At 41.8% G+C, this 20,976-nt stretch overlaps 2 protein-coding genes and 1 non-coding gene across 3 annotated transcripts; 2 read left to right on the top strand and 1 right to left on the bottom strand.

Moving 5' to 3' along the window:
• The first annotated feature begins 30 nt into the window (after positions 1 to 30).
• Positions 31 to 1,851, top strand: LOC128743703 (probable dolichyl pyrophosphate Glc1Man9GlcNAc2 alpha-1,3-glucosyltransferase). Its single transcript, XM_053840333.1, has 4 exons — positions 31 to 181; positions 252 to 524; positions 576 to 942; positions 1,002 to 1,851. The coding sequence occupies exons 1-4, from the start codon at positions 36 to 38 to the stop codon at positions 1,791 to 1,793; spliced, it is 1,578 nt and encodes a 525-aa protein (XP_053696308.1). The 5' UTR covers positions 31 to 35; the 3' UTR covers positions 1,794 to 1,851.
• Positions 1,852 to 1,916: 65 nt separating this feature from the next.
• Positions 1,917 to 14,836, bottom strand: LOC128732474 (probable insulin-like peptide 7). The gene is made up of 2 exons (XM_053825729.1): positions 14,548 to 14,836; positions 1,917 to 2,101 (listed from the first exon to the last, which is right to left on the bottom strand). Exons 1-2 carry the CDS (start codon positions 14,834 to 14,836, stop codon positions 1,917 to 1,919), a joined length of 474 nt encoding a protein of 157 aa, XP_053681704.1.
• Trnaq-uug (transfer RNA glutamine (anticodon UUG)) lies at positions 2,206 to 2,277 on the top strand. Its single transcript has one exon. It is a non-coding gene; the product is annotated as a tRNA-Gln (tRNA).
• Positions 14,837 to 20,976: the final 6,140 nt, after the last annotated feature.

Genomic DNA, 20,976 nt, shown 5'->3' with positions numbered 1-20,976 from the left:
CCGCTTGTTCGAACGAAGCGGCGCATTCGGCGCATATGTGGAAGATAGAAAGTGTCGATGTAAACAATTTCGTGTCAGCAGTCTGTCTTTTAAGATCGTTTCGTACCGGTCTGCATTCGAGGATGTTTTGGTACCTGTTTCTGCTTGCTACGGCACTTAAAATTATGTTCATACCGGCATAGTAAGTATATCCTAAATGAACTAGTATTTCAGAGTGCTAATCGTTACATTATGGAACAATAACCGTACAGCCGGTCGACAGATTTTGAAGTGCATCGTAATTGGTTAGCCATCACGCATAGCAGACCGTTAGCGAAGTGGTATTACGATGCTACCAGCGAGTGGACGCTAGACTATCCTCCGTTTTTTGCCTACTTTGAATGGGTCCTTTCTCAGGTGGCGAAATATTTTGATCCAGCCATGTTAAGTGTTACAAACCTGAATTACTCTTCTATGAGTACGGTATTTTTTCAGCGGTTTTCAGTGATGGTAGCAGATGTCATGTTTGCGTTTGGTGTGAAACGGTTAGATAATGATTTTTTATCTAAGAACAGCGAATAATAATTGCTTTACAGATGCATGAATGTTTTGGCCAAAACTGGCGCACAACACATCGTCGGATCAGCGCTTTTACTGACCAATATCGGACTGCTGATGGTAGACCACATTCACTTTCAGTACAATGGATTCCTTTTTGGCTTTTTACTTTTAAGTATAAGTTATGTATTGACGGAAAACTACCTAACTTCTGCACTATTCTTTGCGGTTCTACTAAATCTAAAACATATCTTTATTTACGTGGCACCGGTCTACGTCGTATTTCTATTACGATTTTATTGCTTCCGCAATGGTGGAGCTATATTGAAATTAATTAAGCTCGGTGTGATTGTCTCTGGAATTTGTTTGCTCTCGTTTGGACCGTTCTATAATGACATACCACAGGTATTAAATATTTATTCATTCAATTAAACGCAAAACTTATTTTGTGTCATATTTTCTAGGTGTTTTCAAGGCTATTTCCGTTCAAACGAGGACTCACCCATGCTTACTGGGCGCCCAATTTTTGGGCGTTGTACAACTTTGCCGATAAAGCTTTATCATTTTATTTGGGAAAGAAATCTATAGGCTCGCGTAATACCGGAGGTCTTGTACAGACGTTTACACACAATGTACTTCCATCAATATCGCCATTGATAACGTTTGTGTTGTCTGCTATAACTATGATTCCAGCTCTGTATAAGCTATGGACTCTGAAACACTCTCCCAGTCTTGGACTCAATTTTATCCGAGCTATAACAATATGTGCGTGTTCGTCATTTATGTTCGGTTGGCACGTCCACGAGAAAGCCATTCTAATGATGCTTATCCCGCTCACGATTCTTTCTATCACGAATCGCACCGACGCCCGCTGGACACTATTTCTGGGCATCGTTGGGCATTATTCGCTATTTCCTTTACTTTTTAAGCCAGAATTAATTTTAGTCAAACACGCGATGCACGTTGTTTACACCGGAATCAGTGTACTTCTCTATCGCAATATCCATGGCGGACAGTTTTTAACGATACCGGAACGGCTTTATTTATTTGGATTCGTGTTCATCTCCCTCTTGGAGAACATAATCTACCCTTTTCTGAACCTGGACCGAACACTTCCTTTCATTCCCCTTATGGTAATAAGCGTGTATTCCGCTTTGGGAATTCTGTACTTTTGGATAGTGTACCAAAAACATTTTTTCGCTCAAACCCCATTCCAAACGTCAAAGGCAGGACTTTCGAAAACAAAAATGAAATAAGTCAACAGTAACACCAAATAGCCAGTTTGCATCAAACCCAAAATATATTTAAAGTTTACGCCGCTTACCAACACTTCTTCACAATCGCACTCTGATGCGAATATATCCGAAAGCCGTTTACTCTCAGTAACGATTAATGCGCTTGTTCGAGGGACAATACTCCGCATACTCCTCCCAGGTGCAGCCTACTCGCGTGCAGCATTCTGCTGTGATTGAACCACCGGAGCGACGCTTACCAGTTCGGCGGGTGCGTAAGAAACTCTGCGCCTGTTCCGCACTGATAGTCCACCGCGACAGGAGAGGTAAAACTGTAAGAACAACGATGCGGTTATATAATTTTCAGATGCATGTTTTTTTTCGTAATTTATTAACGAATGTAAAAAACTGTTTACAAGCTTTCGCATTCATCCAAGGTTCCATGGTGTAACGGTTAGCACTCAGGACTTTGAATCCTGCGATCCGAGTTCAAATCTCGGTGGAACCTCTCTTTTTATGAACGTTGTTTATGATCTAGAAAGCAATCGTGATGCGGTTATTTTGTTGTTGCATTGAAAATAGAATGAATTAGGAAAAAAAATTGATGGAATGAACCATGATCTAATCTCGGGATCGGTGAATTGACCGTCCAAAGCGCTGAACATTACAGCGTTGGTGTACTTTGAATACATATAACAAAACAGAATTTTAGATTGTTTTTAATTGGTAGCTTTTACTCAATGAAATCCATTAGTAAATTGGCATGAATTAAAATGTTTCGAAAAAGAAAGTGATCTCCGATATAGGAGCACATAGTTGACATAGAACTACGAAAGTTGCGTAATAAAGGTTTTTCTTATCGACTGAGAGCGTGTGGTGGGCAGAGCAATTTCCGAGTGACGCGGGCTGCGTACTGCTTCCTGTTTCGTTCTCGCATGCTATTCTTTGATCAGCCATTTGGCCGTCGAAGAAAGGTGAGTGGCGTCGTTTTAGCAGCATTAGAAATGGTCGCTTACCTTGACCATCTATTCATTGTTTTTCTAACCCGAAGACTAACAAACGCATCGAGTCGTCGTTCAATTCCGTATGAAGGAATTGTAATGACATTTTACTAGGTAGAATCTTTCAGGTATGCTAACCGAAAGTTTTTCATCTAGTCTGTATAGACCTCCACATACTAGTTTTAGTCATTACAACTTACTTACTAATTCAGCCAAGAGCCGGGGTGGCTCCTGCCGTATCAAGAATTCCGCTCCATTACACTCGATCCTGGGCTACTCGCCACCAATTCGTTGCGCGTCTCGACACACGCAAGTCGGCTTCAACCTAGTCGAGCTATCTAGCACGTTGGGCCCTTCTATTCCTGGTGCCTGTGGGGTTCTTGAAGAGAACGGATTTCACTACACATTCGTCCGGCATCCTTGCGACGTGGCCGGGCCACCGTAGTATCCCAACTTTCGCCAGGTGTACGATGGAAGTCTCTCCAAGTAGTGCCTGTTACTCATGGTTTATACGCCTACGCTACTATCTGCTATCCGTTTGTACTCCATCAAAAACAGTCCGCAACACTTTTCGTTCGAATACGGCAAGTGCACGTATGTCTTTCGTAAGCAAAGTTACAGTCTCAAGTCCGTAGAGGACTACTGATCTGATTAGCGTTTTGTGCACCGTCAGCTTTGTGCGGCGGGGAATGCTCCTTTATTGAAGCGTCTTGGAGAGGGCAAAGTAGGCTCGATTTCCAGCTTGAAAGCGTCGTTTAATATCTCCTTACTAGTATTATTGTCGGCGGTGACCAGAGATTCCAAATATACGAATTCATCAACCACATCCAGTTCATCGCCGTCAATAGTCACTATCCGCTGCAGGCAAACGCTGCTTTCTCTGGAGCCTCTTCCTACCATATATTCGGTTTTCGACGCATTGATTTGTAACCCTATCCTCCTAATCGCCGTTTTTAGTCTTGCCTAGATTGTCTCCGCCGCTCCAAGGTTTCTAGTAATGATATCGAGGTCGTCTGGAAAGGCTAGGAGTTGGCTACTCTTGCTGAAGATCGTTCCTCTCGTTTCGATGCCCGCTCGCTGGATCACACCAGCGATATTGAATAACATGCAGGACAGTCCATCGCCTTGCCACAGTCCTCTGCGCGAATCGAAAGGACTCGAGACTGTTGGTCATTACAAGTCGTCATCATTACTGAGGCTCGCGAGCTGGGGATAACATGACATTTGGAAGTTTCAATTCAAGTTCTGGACAAGCTTCTCATTAACAATTAAACAAAACCAACAAGTTTCATTGTATCAACTTTTCCTTCCGGTAGCATAATGCCGAATGCAGAGTATGAATTTAACTACTAATTGTAATAATTTCTTGTTCGACACTTATGTTCGATCACCATCGCACAGTTAAACAGCCGAGTCGCGATTCTTTAAAGATTCTTATCAACTAAACTTCATTGGATAATTTCCAGACTTTGCAAGGAGAAACTACCAGAGGAGTGAACGGAACTGGAAGGTGTGATTTGTCCCATCTACAAAAAAGGCGACTGGTTCGCTTGCTGTAGTTAGCGCGGTATTACGCTGATCAATGCTACCTACAAGGTGCTCTCTCAGATATTATTACTTCATCTATCCTCAACAGCAGAACAGTCGTTCTCAGTGATGGTAAAAACTCAAAATCATTAAAAAAAACATCATGAATAACTCAAAACTCATTAAAAATCAAAATCAACTGTGAATCAAGTCAGCTTGATCCTATGCAGAAAAAAATCACGAGTGAGTTTTTCTGTTTTCATAGCAAGAAGCACAAAACTCACACATATTGCTCATCGCTAAATCACATTCTGCTTTGCTTCAACTGCTACCCACTGCTATGCACATATACATACAAATTCGTTGTTGAACACCATAGGCGTTCTCTTGTGCGATACGTAGCTGTGAGTGAGCGTGAGGGAATGTTAAACTAAAACGCACATTTAAATTGTATGTTTATCTAATTCTTATTAGGCTTGTTACTTTCTAGTTAAAAAATGTCGATTCCCGCGAAGGAAAAATGTAAATTCCGCCAATATGTTTGCCATTTTAATTCATGAATGTGTGCTGCGTATTTCGCTGCTGCTGTTTTCTCTGGCGGTAGATTCTTTTTTGCTCTCTGGTTCGTTGTATGAAATGCCAGCTGTGGAAGAATGAAGCAAAATGCTTACAGCTGAATTTTGTTCACATCGCATAGCAACAGAGGCATCGCGTATAATAACGAGAGAAATTCATATGTGAATTTTGCGCTTGTGATCAAGGTTGAAATTTCTTGTGCATGAATTCTCATTGAGTTTTTCGCTGCTATGAATTTTTCTACACTGGACTCGTTCTCCATGCCAAAATATTCAATAAGACAATGTTTGACTAGCTCTGTCCATAATTGCATTGATTGCTTTGATCGAGAAATGTGTACAATAAGCGAATCGCTTGCCGGTCCTTTCTCTCCCCTCAGCTAGGGAAATGACCTTGACCCCTCTACAAGGCTCTTTAACAGCCCTATCTAGCTCAACGTATCATTGACATGTGGCTAGCTGAAGCACTGAACTAGCAACTGGAAATACTAGCTGGGCCTCAGCTGCTCTAGTTTGTGCCCGCTCAATGCTGGCTTTCTCCGCTCATCGGTCTTCCTACAGGTTTCATCTGAATTCTGTAGAAAGTTTCATCGAAGTTGTTCTTGATGCTGGTCCATTGTACATCAACAGTTCTGCCGGGCGGTATTTTTGAGTCTCGGGATACTAGCTGACATAGTCCTTCATTACCTCATGATTTTTCAGATGGTGCACGCCGTAATAACTCACATCTTTGAACTCGCGCGCAGGTGTACCTTATGGACGGATGTGATGTCGATGCGGCGTTTGTTGTTTACATAATCTATGCTCCTTTTGCACTGAGGAAGCGGAAGTTGTGATCTGTTTGGTTTCCTGTTCGACTGGCTGGCGACTGGTTGGTTTGGCTGGCCTTCTTTCACTCGTTCAAGATCTGCTGTTCAAAGTTGCTGAAGACAATCTTCGCATTAAAATCCCTTAAATGAATTTGCTTGTCACTCTTAGGAACTAACTTGCTCTGTCCCAGTATTTCGAGCTTCAGGCGACTAGCTTCTTTAGCCAATTGTGCCAGTTGACCAAGCTGAGCAAAGGCCAAGAATACCTTCCATGTTCCGATTCGTGTTTCATGCTACAGGTCAGTGCCAAAAATCCAAATCAATTCATTTCTTCATTTTCTGTAACGTTATGGTTGTACCTGATAGCACGATGTAGACCTAAAGCCCCTACAGGGTGAATTCAGTCAATTTCCAGAAAAACGCTTTTTGCAAGTATTAATTACATGTCCTCAAATACGTTGCAGATAAGTTTTTACCTAAACTTAAAGTTGAGAAATGTTGCAAGATACCCCGTTTGACGGTACTTGCCAAAACTGTATTAACTGTACCCCTGTCGCGTTTGAGGACGTTATCGACATCCATAGAATTGATTCTAATGGCTTAGCCACTGCAATTGCGCAAATCGACTGGCAATCTCTGTTACTGTATCCTGATGTTGACATGGCTGTTGAACAATTCATTCGCACTTTGAACAGCTTGATCACCGATTTCGTTCCCATACGCCGACCCGCTCGCAAGCCTCCATGGGAAAACGCGCATCTCCGTCAATTGAAACGTGCTAGATCCTCTGCTCTGCGCGCATTTCAAAGATCACGCTGCCAACCCACCAAGCGAAACTTTAACCGTGCCTGTAGTGATTTTCGAGCGTACAATCGTTTTTTGTATAAGCAGTATACTCTATGAATGCAAGGATACCTGCGCAGAAATCCGAAGAAATTTTGGTGACTTGTCAACTCTAAGAAAAACGAAGACGGCCTACCTGTTGATCTGTTTCTGGACGATCGTAAAGCCAACGTTGCTCGCGATAAATACAACCTCTTTGCTACTCACTTCAAGCAGGCTTTTAATCGTGCTCTTGCTTCCTCAGAACAAATTGCTTATGCTGTTAGAAACACACCTAACGAAGTCATCAACCTCAACGTCTTTCGTGTAACGGAGAAGATTGTGAAAACTGCCATCGGAAAATTAACATATTCGTTAGTGACCGGTCCTGACGGTATTCCATCTTGCATCCTGAAAAAGTGTTCTACTGTTCTCGCTAAACCTCTCTCACTGTTGTTCAATGCTTCAATTCAGCAGTGTAAGTTTCCTACTCTATGGAAAGAATCAGTAATGTTCCCTGTACACAAGAAGGGTAATAAGCGCAACGTACAAAACTATCGTGGGATTACGTCGTTATGCTCAAGTTCTAAAGTGCTCGAGATAATCGTGAACGACGCTTTGTTCGCTAGCTGTCAACACTACATTCCCTCAGACCAGCATGTTTTTTTTTCTTCCAAAACGTTCAGTCTCCACGAATCTCTTCGATTTCGTATCGTTCTGCCTGCGCAACATAAATGAAGGGGTGCAAATTGATGCAGTGTACACGGACCTGAAAGCTGCGTTTGATCGGGTGGATCACGGCATCCTGCTTGCTAGGCTGGAAAAGCTGGGAGTTTCCGCACCGTTCTGCAAGTGGCTACGTTCGTACCTAACACACCGTAGGCTAAGTGTGAAGATCGGATCAGAGTTCTCCGACTCGTTCAACAACATCTCTGGCGTGCCACAGGGGAGCAACTTTGGACCCTTGCTCTTTCTCTTTTTATAAACGAACTATCAGCTCTTCTGTCGATCTTTTTATGCTGACGATGTAAAAATCTTTAAAGTAATTAAAATGGACTCCGACTGCATTGAACTGCAACACCTTGTGGACAAATTTGAAGGTTGGTGCTCGAATAACATGCTTACCGTCAGCATCTCAAAATGCTTCGCCATCTCCTTTCATCGTAAAAATAAGTCCATAGCTTTTAGCTACAACATGGCAGGACATTTGTTACAACGCGTCTATCACGTGATCTTGGTGTCGTCCTGGATAGCGCACTAACCTTCCGTATACACTACAACGACATTATCTCCAGAGCCAATAAGCAACTTGGATTTATTTTTAAAATCGCCAAGGAGTTCCGTGACCCGTACTGTTTCCGATCTTTGTACTTGTAAGGTCTATTTTAGAATTCGGATCAGTGATCTGGTGTCCATATCAACAAATTCTATAGCGCGATCCCAGAAACCTTCCGCCATATGAGGAACGCTGCCATCTGCTTAACTTGGAGACTCTTGAAAGAAGACGTGCCAACGCTCAAGCGACGTTCCTGGCTAGATTGCTATTAGGAGATATTGACAGCCCCGCTCTTCTGAGTCAACTGAATTTGTATGCTCCTGAACGACCCCTCAGAATGAGGTATTTCTTGCACCTGCAGAGACGGAATGCAAACTACGGACTGTACGACCTTATCCGATTTATGGCAATGCGGTTCAACGAACTCTACGGTTGGTTCGATTTCAACATGATGCCTAATAATTTTCAACGACGACTCTCTCGTAGACGATAAATTTGTAATTGTACTATTGTATGTATTTACTGTCATATGTGTTTATATCATGAAGACCACCTTGTGTCCGATGAGTTTTTTTTACAATTAAACAAACTGTCAACCACCTTTTTTCACCACTTTTCCATATCAGACAGTGTTTTGATTGTTTTGCCACACTTCTTCAATTCACACTTGACAATTACCATACTAGTACCTAACTACAAAGAAGTGACCAAATCTAGAAATCACTCGACGCGGAGAAGAGCTGGGCGAACAAAGCACGTCTTACCTTTTCCTGTCCAAAAGTCTGCTGGAAAAGAGGCAGATAGACGTGCGATGTTGCCAATGATAATTGCGTACTGTACCAGCTTCACATGACAGCGCTGCCAACACTTTCGTTGTGAAGTGGGAAGGAATGCTCAAACATAGAGTCCTGTATGCACCGCATATGTATGTATCTCACACTAGGCACCTTTCAATATCTTGGTAGCCAAACAACGCCCGATGGTGGTACCACAGAGAACAGACATGCATTCAGGAACAAATTTTCCGGGAATTCTTGGATAAAATTTCAAAATAAAATCACCTAATATGCTAGCGTCACCACCACTGTGGTTTCCCAACTAAATGATTCTTTTGATTTGCACACTGACAACTTTTGGCTTCTCTGGCGCTATTAAATATGGACTATAAGCGTTATGCTAGCGCCAGAAGCTAACTGTTGTGAGTTTAGTGTTGAATTTTATGCGCCTTTAGCGACATCATCACTATAGTTTCCCAACTAATTTGACATAAGTTTTATCCAAGTGGGGACCTTTCGCTTGGATGTCTGTTCTCTGTGGTGGTACCAAGATTGATATAGTCACACGGGTCAGGAAGGCCAGGGGTGCCTTTGCAGGTCTGCGAAACATTTGACGCTCAAACCAGATCACTCTACGTACGAAAACCCGAATCTTTAATTCAAACGTTAAATCCGTACTGCTGTATGCTAGAGATGGCCGGGTAGCGGAAAATTTACCCGTACCCACCGGGTTCGGGTATTGAAAAATAATAATTTGCGGGTTCGAGTCGGGTACGGGTTCTTAATTTTTGTTGTTGAAGCCGGGTACGGGTCGGGTCGGGTACCTCTATTGACAACATTTAACACTAAAGATGGTCCGGTCGGGTTCGGGTATCAAAAAAAAATAAACCTGCGGGTTCGGGTCGGGTACGAGTTTTAAATTTTTTTTTTCTTAGTCGGGTACGGGTCGGGTTCGGGTATTCAAAATGTCATACCCGACCATCTCTACAGTGTATGCCTGCGAAACGTGGTGCGTCTCAGCGGAGACAACACAAAAACTGCAGGTATTCATTAACCGGTGCCTGCGATACATCATTCGTGCCTGGTGACTGAGGAATGAGGAACTCTATCGTCAGTGTCATCCACGGCCGATAGCCACAGAAATTCGTGAACGTAGGTGGAAGTGGATCGGACACACCTTGAGGAAAGGAGCGACCGAGGGTTGCAGAGAAGCACTCGACTGGAATCCACAAGGACAGCGTAGAAGAGGCAGACCCAGAGGCGCATGGCGACGGAGCTTAGCCAACGACACCCGGGCTGTATACGAGAACCTGTCCTGGCGACAGGTAAAAGTCATGGCAGGTAACCGTCAGCAGTGGAGATCTCTGATTTCATCCCTTTGTTCTGCCGGACCGGCGGACATGGACACATAAGTAAGTAAGTAAGTAATCGGCGGTCAGCCGATATCCCTTATAGCCACGATTTACTGGACTTCTTCCAGTTCACCACCAATAATTGAACGTATGATCTTACACTCAAAGACACTAAGAGTTTGCCGGTCGTTCTTCTTTAGCGTTCAAGCTTTGTGATCGTAGATTACCACCAGAAGAATCAGCGTCTAGTGGACTGAGAGTTTTGTGGTTACTTGCACACTTTAGGACTTTGACTGGTTACGGCTAACATGGTTGTAACATGTCACTAGTATACCAAGATAAACAAGTTTATCGAGCACTTCAAAAGTATCTCCATCTAATATCACCGCAGCATCAATACCCGAGGAGCTATACCAACCTTACTGCCATGTACTTCGTTTTAGCACAGTACAAGCTCAATTTACGCAGTTTCTTTCTTAGGATGCTCGACAACCTCTTCCACTACTTTACCATTAACGCTGATGATATCGATGTCGTTCGCTAAACCTAGCGTGCACTTGACGCCTGCTTTCGAATAACATCATCTTGCTCCAAACCATCTATTGTCACAAACAAGTTTGATATCCAACCCGCTAATCATCCTAAGGTTCGTTGGAAAACCATATTCAATCATAATCCACTATAGTTCAATTCGCTTTACTGAACTCTACGCTGCCTTGAAATCTATAAAAAAAAAGGTGGTCGTTTGATACCGACTAACAAAAGTTCAAAAGAAATACCTCTTTTCAGCTGCCTTATCGTTCTTCTGCTTTTTCATTTCGTACTCTGCTATTTCCATTTCGTACAAAGTTGGCAGACCCACTGTTCTTTGTTCCTATCGCCGATTTTATTTTCTTTGCCTTTCAACCGCACCATGAAAAGTTGTTTCCAACACCAGGTCTTCTCCGATTTCCCGATAGTCGGGTTCCTTCAGTATTGTCTTCAGTATTGTCTTCAGTATTGTACATAGCACGTTCCGGTTGCTGATTCCATTTCTGGTTTTATAGATACTATCGTATCGTGCCTAGTAGTGTAATCCTTGGTCTCGGCAAAAACGCGATTCCTGTGCTGGCGTTTCATACGACAGTGCAGTTCCGATTCGGCAGCCTCTTTCTAGCCCTTCGATGTTGTTCCTTGTTCTGATGCGTCGCGGTAGGACCCAACATCTGAGCTCTGGTCGGTTTTTTATTTCACCTGTCGCTCGTTGGCATTTTTAGTCTAATCGTAAACTATTACAAAGTTAAGTCGTGACGCCAACATTTCATTTTCGAAAATTACGCTTCTGTTTTGCTTATTTGACAGACTTCGCAGAAAACTGCTGGTGTAAAGGACAATTGTGGAGTAAGTGCCATTGACCCAGTCGAGCTTCGAACATACAACGACTGGCTTGTAAGAGCAGTGTCGAACCTCGAGATCACCTGGGAGGCAACAGCAGAAATGCCTAATAATTTTTGAGCTGTGATGCTGATCCAATCATGGTTGAACTTCTCCTGCTCATTCACGTGTCCACTCATAATTGCTCCACTCATCAACTTTCCGTGTGTAGCAACTTCCTTTGCTGATAACTACTGGATGGTCAACGATATTTTCCTCGTTAGTGTCGATTTGAATACTCTGAATAACCGTGCACCAATCTTACACGCTACAAAATAATGATCCAGGTTTGTCCTGTGACATCTGAAAAGGGTCTGCCGTCAATCAGAGTGTGCTCGATCTGAGAGCACGTCTCGACTGACCTGTGCTTTTTTATACCCGATTACGACCTTAATTCTTGTTTGTGGCCGTATCCTACATTCGTACGGCACTATACTCAAAATCGAATGGAAATGGAAAGGTAATTCGAATTGATTCGAACGAAAATATGAATACGAATTGTCTATACTTTTGTACGAAAATGATTCGAATGAAAACCAGGATAAGGGTGCATATCTTGGGCACTCTCCATAGGTCTTTTCAAGAAGCATGTATGCCGAGATTTTCGTTATGTTTCTTTCCTTCCGTCGAGTCTCACAGCGATGATTCAGCAAATAGACCAAGATGTACTCCAACCGAACAAGTTAGGGCTTAAATGCTTAATAACTGTCGGTTAGTAACGACATTAACCTACTATTTCCAAATTGAAATCAAACCGAAATGTGTTAAAGCAATATAGGGGATTAGACTCGGTATTGAAATATCGTGTCGTGAGTAGCTTACAGAGACTGTAGACTACAGTGACGTCAAGGCACTCAAAAAACGCTATATTATACGCTTGCGCGTCGCACGTATCCGCCGATTTTAGTGTCCCAAGGTGAAAAGGGCCTTTGTCGAGCAACTTGAATCCCTAGTCTCGGAGTTGCCACTTGGTGGAACTGTCGAAGAGCAATTGACCGGAATCAAGAACGCGTTCATCACAACCAGTGGCGAAACCCTCGACAAATTGCGCGACGCACGGAGGGACTGGATTTTGAATTAAATTTGGAAGATGATCAACGAGCGGAGAGTGGTGGAAGCCAGCGGGCGCGACCTAGAGTGGCTAAGACACCTGCCCAATGGTACACCGAACTGGCTGCTAAACTTGATTGCAGGCGGGACAAGAGAGCCGGGACTTACTCACTAGTCGAAGAAAGAGACCCCGTCGCCGGCAATGATGATATCTGTTTCTTGTACGATATTTGTCTCCACCCTAATTATATCAGAATGAATACTAGGATGCCGCTAAAGGACTGAGCTGGTCTGTTACCAACTGACCGTACGGAACAGCTTAAGCGATGGACTGAACATTTTGAGTCCCCTGCAAACCCAGCAGCGCATGACACCAATCGATCGTCGCATTAACCGCGTGAACTCTGAGGTGTCATCGCTGGATGAAATTGAAACAACTATCAAAGGCATGCATCAGGGCATATCAGAGATATAGGGTATGTTGGTAAAAGTTCCCATAAAAGGAGATCTAACTGAACGCGGTAACTGGCGTGGCATCACGTTACTCTGTACTACTCTGAAGGTACTCTGTAAGGTAACCGATAACCGGAGCAGGAGAAGATCGACGCTACTCTCTGGAGGCAGCAAGCTGGATTTCGAGTTGTCGACCATATGTAGACCATCAGAACGCTCCGTATTATGCTGAAGCAGATCAATGAATTCCAAGACACTCTTCTGCTGGTGTTCATTGTCTTTGAAGAAGCCTTTGACCGACTCAGCCACGAAAACGTCTGGGACGCACTTAGACGTAGAACAATTCCAGATAAGCTATTCCGTTTCATCCAAGCTCAGTACGAGGCGTTCTCGTGCAAAGGTGTTGCACAATGGCGTATTGTCCGACCCTGTAAGGGTTACTGCTAACAGACCTGCATCTTATCACCGCTGCCGTTTCTCATCGCTATGGATGAGGTATTAGTTTGAGCGATTGACAGTAGATCAAATAGTGGATTGCCTTAGAATCCTCTATCGATCGAACAGCTAAATGACCGCGATCTAGCCGACGACATGCAGAGCAAGATAGATGAGCTCTCTGAGGGCTCTCATTCCCACCAACTTTATAACAGTGAACCAACAGGTTGAGCAGGGTAAAGCCTTTCAATATCCCGGCAACCAGAAAATGCCCGATGGTGACACCCGGGTTGATGTGCCCTTACCCCACACGGAACAGGGGTGTCTTTACAAGTCTGCGAAACATTTGGTGCGCAAACCAGATCACATTCCAAAACCCGAATTTTAAACTCAAACGTTAAATCTGCATTCCTGTAAGCCTGCGAAATGTCGTACGTTTCAGCGAGTACAAAACAAAAACTGGAGGTATTTATCATTTCTGCCTGGTGGCCTGAAAACTTGATATAAAAAGAGTAACTGCATCGTCGATATCATGAACGACCGAGGGCAACAAAAATTCGGAAACGTAGGTGAAAGTGGATCGGACACACCTTGAGAAAAGGAGTGAACGAGATCTGCTGAAAAGCACTGGACTGAAATCCACAAGACCAACGAAGCAGAGGCAGACCCACCGGCTCATGGTGACGCAGCTCATCCAAAGACATCCGGGTTGTTGACGAGAAACTGTCCTGGCGGCAGGTAAAAGCTACAGCGACCGTACAGAACAGTGAAGATCTCTGATATCATCCCTAGGTTCTGCTGGACCGGCAAACCTGGACCAGAAAGTATGAGCTGTACTCTGCGGGCGTTGCAAATTAGAGGTAGGATGCTGAGTGTCTTAGTCTATGCCATGTCTTCGGCTATTTTCCCATTACGGAGACGAACAACAGCATTAGATTAGAACCATCTTCGATGCGAATCAAATTGCATTTCAAATATTACTGAACATCAATATGCATAGACTTTTGTTTGTCTATAGGTAAACCACTATTCTTCATAATTAAACAAGAAAAACTGCCTTAATTTTCATTAATTTTCATTCAAAAATTCTACTAGTCATTCGAAATACGAACTTGTAATTGTGAGCAGTAATTCGAACTATCAGAATGGTTTTGTATAATTTACTTGAATGTGAAAACTCTTCTTTCGCGGTACTCAATTAACATATAACGAACTATTTCATACGTGTTTCTAAATTACCCAAATTTGACTAAACTTAAATCACACTCACGGTTCACACAAACTATTACCATTGGTTCGCTTTTCTGGACTCTGATTTGTCTCTTGCCTGTAGTCGTTTCGCCTCGAAATCCGATAAATATCCTTTTCACATGCCCAGTAAAGATGTCGGATCAGTTTTTCGCGACAGCGGGAGTGACTTTCCTGGTGCCAAACCTTCTCCCAGTCAGCGCGAGTCCGTTCACTAAATGTTACTTCCAGTGCATCCTCGGCACTGGCGACGGCAGCACCAACACGAATATGCACCGCTACGTCCATCAGGACACACAACGCTGTCATCACCGATAACGGCATCCACATCCCGATGCGGTTCAATCCAATCAGAGATATTGGAAGCCAATTAAAACCACTGGTAGACTCATAACTGTTCTCGGTAGTTACAGAAGATTTTTCTCGAGAGATAACACCCTTCGCCACGAACTAACCGCGGCCAAGATCCAACTAAAATGAGACCAGCATCGGCCGGTCTGTGCACTTTTATAAGGCAACTCTAGTTGTGCCATTCGCTTTTATTTTATCACTTATTGGAAGTGATATCCATGGGGTCAATCTTGTACGAAGAGTGAACGCAATTGTCCTTTTTAACTTCAACCGCAACAGGTGAGCTTGCCCTGCTACATGGCCGATGGAATTGTAACCATCATAACGTGTGTAGGTGTACACAAAGAGATAACAAATTCAGTACATAAATTAGCCCAGGCAGGACAAATAGACAGATTCATCGATGATTGTTGTTTGTCTTCGCCAAGTGATTGCCTCTAATACAGGAAGGGGAAAATCAATGGACCTGAGAAGCGCCAGAACACAGCCCGGACTGATTGTCGTTTCGCTGCCGATAATGGCTCAGTCCACCTGTGCAAGCTGATCAAAGATTCAGTTCCGAAAATAGCAACAGTTCAGATGATTGTCCTTGGAACACATTCTCATGAGTCATGAGGAATGTTACGTGTTTTAAATGTAAAATAAACAAACTACAAAACAAATTCAAAATTTGGACATCAAGTCTGGATCCTGATTGTTTAACTCCCTTAATTGTTTTTGTAACCTTTCCAGAGGTGATGATGATGATGATGATGGTCCGCCACATATCCGCACAAGGGCTTGAGCAAAACGGTATTATCTATGAGATAATTCATATTATAACAATTTAAACCAGTAATTCAAAAAAACGATCGATCTTGTTTCACATACAGATATAGCTAATATCTGTATGATACAGCTACATTTATTTCAAAATATAGTTATAGGTATCTGTACTCTGCGTGCGAGGGTCAAACTGTAGACGGCTTTTGTATTATTTTTTAATTACTATAATATGAAAGAAAAAACCATCAACACCATCGTGGTGAACATAGTAGTTAAAGTGTTATGATAAAAATGAAAAAATATATAAATTTGAAAAAATAAATACAATTTTAATTTCTAACACAATGAAATAATTCACAAAATATTTCGTCAATTACAATTTTCTGTTTAAATAAATGAAATAAATAATCAATCTCAAAACAAAATGTGTAACATGTGACCATGCCCCATAAGGTTTTGCAAGGTGACGTCACGAATGAACCGAAATGAACGCAATTCACCCATTTGACATCCACTCGTGGTTTGTTTACTATTTGTTAGGCGAACGCGATATGCATAAATTGGAGTTAAACGTTTTGAAAGCGTATTATCCAGCAGTGTCACCCTCCAAACTACTCGGAATGGCAGTTTATGTCCTTTTCTAACTTGCCGCTAAGGCCTTAAGCAATATTCAGTTTCAACCATGTTAAGCCATGTTCCAAGTCCATGTAAACAAACCACTGATAGACGTCAAAGAAGTGAGGTTATGCTCGCCCGTGCAAGACCTTATAGGGTGTTTGCAGAGTGCATTTGTATTGGAGATCTGTTGGGCAGGCAAAAGTGACAGCTCCATATAAAATACACGGGCTGGGAAGAGCAAAATTTTTTAAATGATTTGTTTTCTTCATATAAAACAGAAATTACAAATTGCTTCATACATATGGCAAGGTAATATATCTGTTTACTAAATCAAAAAATTATTTTCAACAAATAAGCTAAGACGCGGTAGCAATGATCAAAAATGTAACTATGACCTATGTTAGCGGGATAAAACTAAACAAATATCAAAAGCAGGTAGTTGCTTTCGGCTAAAAAAGCAATTTATTATGCTAAAACCAATGTTATATTCCGTTACTTTCAACTTGGCCTATGCCGTATACTGCTTCAAAAAACAGTATATTTGGGACACCGATTTAACGCGAATTTACCGAAACCCAAGTTACCAAAAGTCAGCATATATTTCAGGGAACAGTTGTCGGTTAATTGCTTTAAAATGATTAATAATTTTAGAAAAAATGATAATTTTATCCAGCACGTTTTTGCTGCTTCGAATAGGAAAATATGCAATGTGTGCCCAACAGATGTCTTGCATGTGTGTGTAGCAATAGCCCTATAGTAAATGTAAATAGGGTAAGGAACGAGTTAAGCAGTGTCACCTATTTTAATCAGTTGAACATAAATGAGCCGAAAATGCACTTTTTTATTCATATTTTCAAAATCTTTTGATAGGATCATCTTCACAAATCACTTAACCATACATTTGATTCACACAAACACAATTTATTGGGTTTCCGACAAGAAATATGATGAATTAAAAATTGTTGTCCAAAAACGTACATTTTTCAGCTGCTGAAGGCAATCGCCGCCTCGCTACTAACGAATCCATCACATTTTTCAGCACTGATTACAACCACTCTAAGAGTCAAGCACTCAATTGTCACATACCATATTATTCACTCTCTTTTACCTTTGTTATACCGTGTACCCCCGTTGGTATGACCTTCTTTAATCTGAACATTTTTAATCTGTACCCCGGTGGTATGAATGCGTTCACATTAAAAACCGATCAAGCGTCACACACAATTGACGTTAAAGTTGACCGGCAAATTAAAAAAAAGCAAAAAATCTTAATGCGTTTCCTCTTGCTCCGGAGCTTTGGCAATGTAGCTCATATGCAACTTACCTCTCTCCAGCACTCAAAATAGACCATTTTAGTCGAAACTACCGAGCCAATTTCGTCTTCTATAAATCGAACCTTTAGAATTCGCGCATGTTTGAAATGTTTTCAAAACGTTTGTTTTCGTCAAATCAAAACAACAAGTTCATAGGGTGCGCGTCTTGCGCGTATGTGAAAATGAATATAGTTACCAAATATTCAGATTAAAAATGAACTCGCCCAATCTGAACGAGCTGTTTTTCATATTAGCGGGGGTTGAGTGTACTATATAACAAAGGTTTAGAAATTGGTCGAAAAACGCGAAATAGAACCAAGGCCCGGAGGGCCAAGTGTCATATACCAATCGGTAGGGTTCGACGAATTAAGCAATGTCTGTATATGTGTGTGTGTATGTATGTGTGTGCAGCTCATTTTTTTTCTATTATTTATGGCTTTGTCACTAGCCGAAAGTTTTATTATTTTCTAACAAAACTGTAAACAAATTCTGAATTGACGGAACCTGTTCACCAGTAGCAGCAGCAGCAGCACAACTGATGAACTATCATGTTGCCAAGACACTGTTTCGGTTCTGGAAATAAGAATTTTAAGTTTGAAATTAACTGAAACCTCCTATGGTGAAAACGTGGTTCAATACTTTCAAGAGAAATGTATGTTCATAATAAATTCTTCTTTATTAAAAACAACACAAAAGACAGCTTTTTCCTTGGCTTTTTCAATAATTTTCGAAGATTTTCTCAGTGATTTAATAAAGCAACGATGTGTTTCAATGTTATTTGCTTTGACAACACTGTTCTTAGTCGGATCGTTTGTACTGCTATATGTTTACCTCTTTTGTTCTCCCACCATCCTTATGAACAGCGAGTGAGACGTCAAACTCGCAGTTTCCCATAAGAACACCAGAGAATAAAAGAGACGACGAATACCGTTTGCCGAACGGTACGGTGAGTGTATGCCCCGATAAACAATTTAGACAGATGGCATTTTACGCATCTATGCCGATACGCTATGCCGATTACGCATCAGATGCCGATTAGTAGGTCGCGGATAGGAACGCGAACTTACTGAATAGGGGGAAAAGTTCGAGGGATTTTTTAAGGGGACGTAAAAAAATTCAGATTTCAGGATTGCTTAAAAAAGCACCTTGCGGGTGAAAATGGGTTCGGTCTGTTCAAAATTAGTTCCGCCGCTCCAACTTTTAAAGCGAAAAATCAAAAGTTTAGCTCAACAATAGTGTCTTCCAATGGTAACAGCTTGAAGAATTAAAGATAGCAAGAAGATTGGTATGCTGATATCCCCCACTTAGTCAACCCATCGCTTGTAATAAGGTAAAACAATCAGTGATCCGCTTGGACTGCTTAAAACTAGTTCTTTACCCTAGTTGTAAAAATTGTATTTTGTTTTGCATGTTAGGAGTAAGGGAAAAAATTGTTAATTTATTAAACAAAATCCCCTTATCGAGACGCTGCGACTGCCATTGACTCCATCGCAGGAACCGACCGAGAGCAGAGGAGTTCTGCCGTAACGCAAGGTAGTTCCGCTTAAGCCTGCAAGGGGGAGTTGCAGGCAATCGGCAATGAGATCGAGGCTTTTTGTTCTGGCAAGCAAGGCGTTCGGACGTACCTAAGAGTGGGAGTAAAGAGTTGCTACTCCCATGCGATATCCACGTGGCGGTATTAAGAAGAAAGTTCGTATCGACCGTGTACCGTGAAGTGCTGTGTAGCTTGGGAAAAAACCCCGCTACTTAAATCTACCGTATTACACCCGCGCCGCGAAAATCGAGCGAACGGGTTCTCAACACAATTTAGTGTCGATCTGCCTTTTCGGGCGAGGTCCGTGTAAACGCCGAGGAGAAGGATGAATCCGCGTGCCCTGAGATGTGTCCGCGAAAATAATAACTGCTATCTGGATTACCCGTTTCCGTAAAATACCGGCGGGTGAGTCAGTGCAAGGGCTCCATTCTAGAAAAATGTATCCGGGCACGTGGTGCCTACTCCCCCTCAGTACAACGGTCCTATGCCCCTGAAGTAACCAATGCGCGTCCGGAGAAAATTCTGCTCGTTTAACATCGGTTAGATAGGAAGCCCCCTGGGATTTTTGGTAAGTCTCAATGCTCTCATCAACATAAGTAGAACCCTTTTACTTACAAATGCTCCAATGGGTGTGTGTTGAAAGTAGCCAATCCAAACTTCAGTGCACATGCGGGACGTTAGATAGTGGTGTACACGCCATCGCACGCTCTGCTGTCGCTAGGAATGAAAGTGAGTGGTGATTTTGGCGCACGCCTCTTGCATACACTGAGGGGAATGCCAAGACAGTTCTCCATAAAAAAAATCATATGTTTCGTTCAAAGCTTCGTCAATTATAAATCAATAAATTAATTTTAAAAAACTGCTTTTACATGTAAAACACATAGCCTTTCAAACTTCGCAAATGTTGTTGCACGTTTATTGTGTCTTGATATCGAATTGAAAACATTTATTCCTTTGTAAAATAGCGGACTCTGTGAATCACATGACAAAAAATTCGGTGTTCTTATTTCATCTTCATTTCATGTATTATATCTATGAAAGACTCTTCCTCTTTCAATTCGATTACACAAATATTGGACAGCAAACCATTGATTACTCCAAAAATGAACACCATAGTAAAATAAACAACTCGTTGTTTCACTGATAACCATTGCAAAGCATACAGCATTAAAATCGAGGAAGTAAATCTTAGAGATGCCATTTCGGGGTATTTCGAAAACCGGTTTTTCGGTATTGATAAATTCAATACCGGTAAAACCGGTAAAAAACCGGTAAAAGCCAATTCTTGAGAAATATATTTAAAAATTGTTAAATTTATAGAAAATGTTTCCATTAATCAATGGTACTCAATTTTTTGAAACAGCTACAGTCAACCAAAAAAGTATTCGGACAGCAGCGCATAAAATTTTCTTTTAGAAATTTTGCACAGTATTTTTGCAAAGAATGGTAACACATATTTTTTAAAACAATGTTTAACTAAAGCATATTTATATGCACAACAAAAATTCGGGGAAAAGCTTTCCGTTTTGAAGATATGGTACATACAGTTTGAATTCCTCAAAAATGCAGCCAAAAAAGTATTCGGACAGTTAACTATTAGTTGAAACAAATGTCCTTTCTCGCTCAACTACTACCTTGTAGGACCATTTACATTCTTGATGACCTGTTTTAATCTGTTTGGGATAAAATTAACAATTTTTCAAATATCCCTCTGTAAATTGCTGACCATTTTTTTACAAGAGCTCGGTTTAAGTCATTGTGATAAGAAATCGAATGATTTCTCATTTAGAAATGAGATTATCTAAAAAGATGTTCAAAAGGGTTCAAATCTAGACTGAATGCTGATGTTTCGATAGCTCTAGGACAATTATATGGTGCCTACCGCTTAC

Source organism: Sabethes cyaneus, chromosome 1, assembly GCF_943734655.1.
Source record: "Sabethes cyaneus chromosome 1, idSabCyanKW18_F2, whole genome shotgun sequence".
NCBI lineage: Eukaryota > Metazoa > Arthropoda > Insecta > Diptera > Culicidae > Sabethes > Sabethes cyaneus.
Note: the sequence above shows the minus strand (reverse complement) of the source record. Positions and strands in the feature narration are given on the sequence as shown.

What these genes read in the sequence shown, in the direction of transcription:
- LOC128743703 (XM_053840333.1), top strand. Translation starts at nt 36, where the DNA reads ATGTGGAAGATAGAAAGTGTCGATGTAAACAATTTCGTGTCAGCAGTC. An exon ending in ATTATGTTCATACCGGCATA is followed by an intron (nt 182 to 251) that starts GTAAGTATATCC and finishes ATAACCGTACAG; the next exon opens with CCGGTCGACAGATTTTGAAG. An exon ending in TCTATAATGACATACCACAG is followed by an intron (nt 943 to 1,001) that starts GTATTAAATATT and finishes CATATTTTCTAG; the next exon opens with GTGTTTTCAAGGCTATTTCC.
- LOC128732474 (XM_053825729.1), bottom strand. Translation starts at nt 14,836, where the DNA reads ATGTGGATGCCGTTATCGGTGATGACAGCGTTGTGTGTCCTGATGGAC. An exon ending in TCCAGAAAAGCGAACCAATG is followed by an intron (nt 2,102 to 14,547) that starts GTAATAGTTTGT and finishes TTGTTCTTACAG; the next exon opens with TTTTACCTCTCCTGTCGCGG.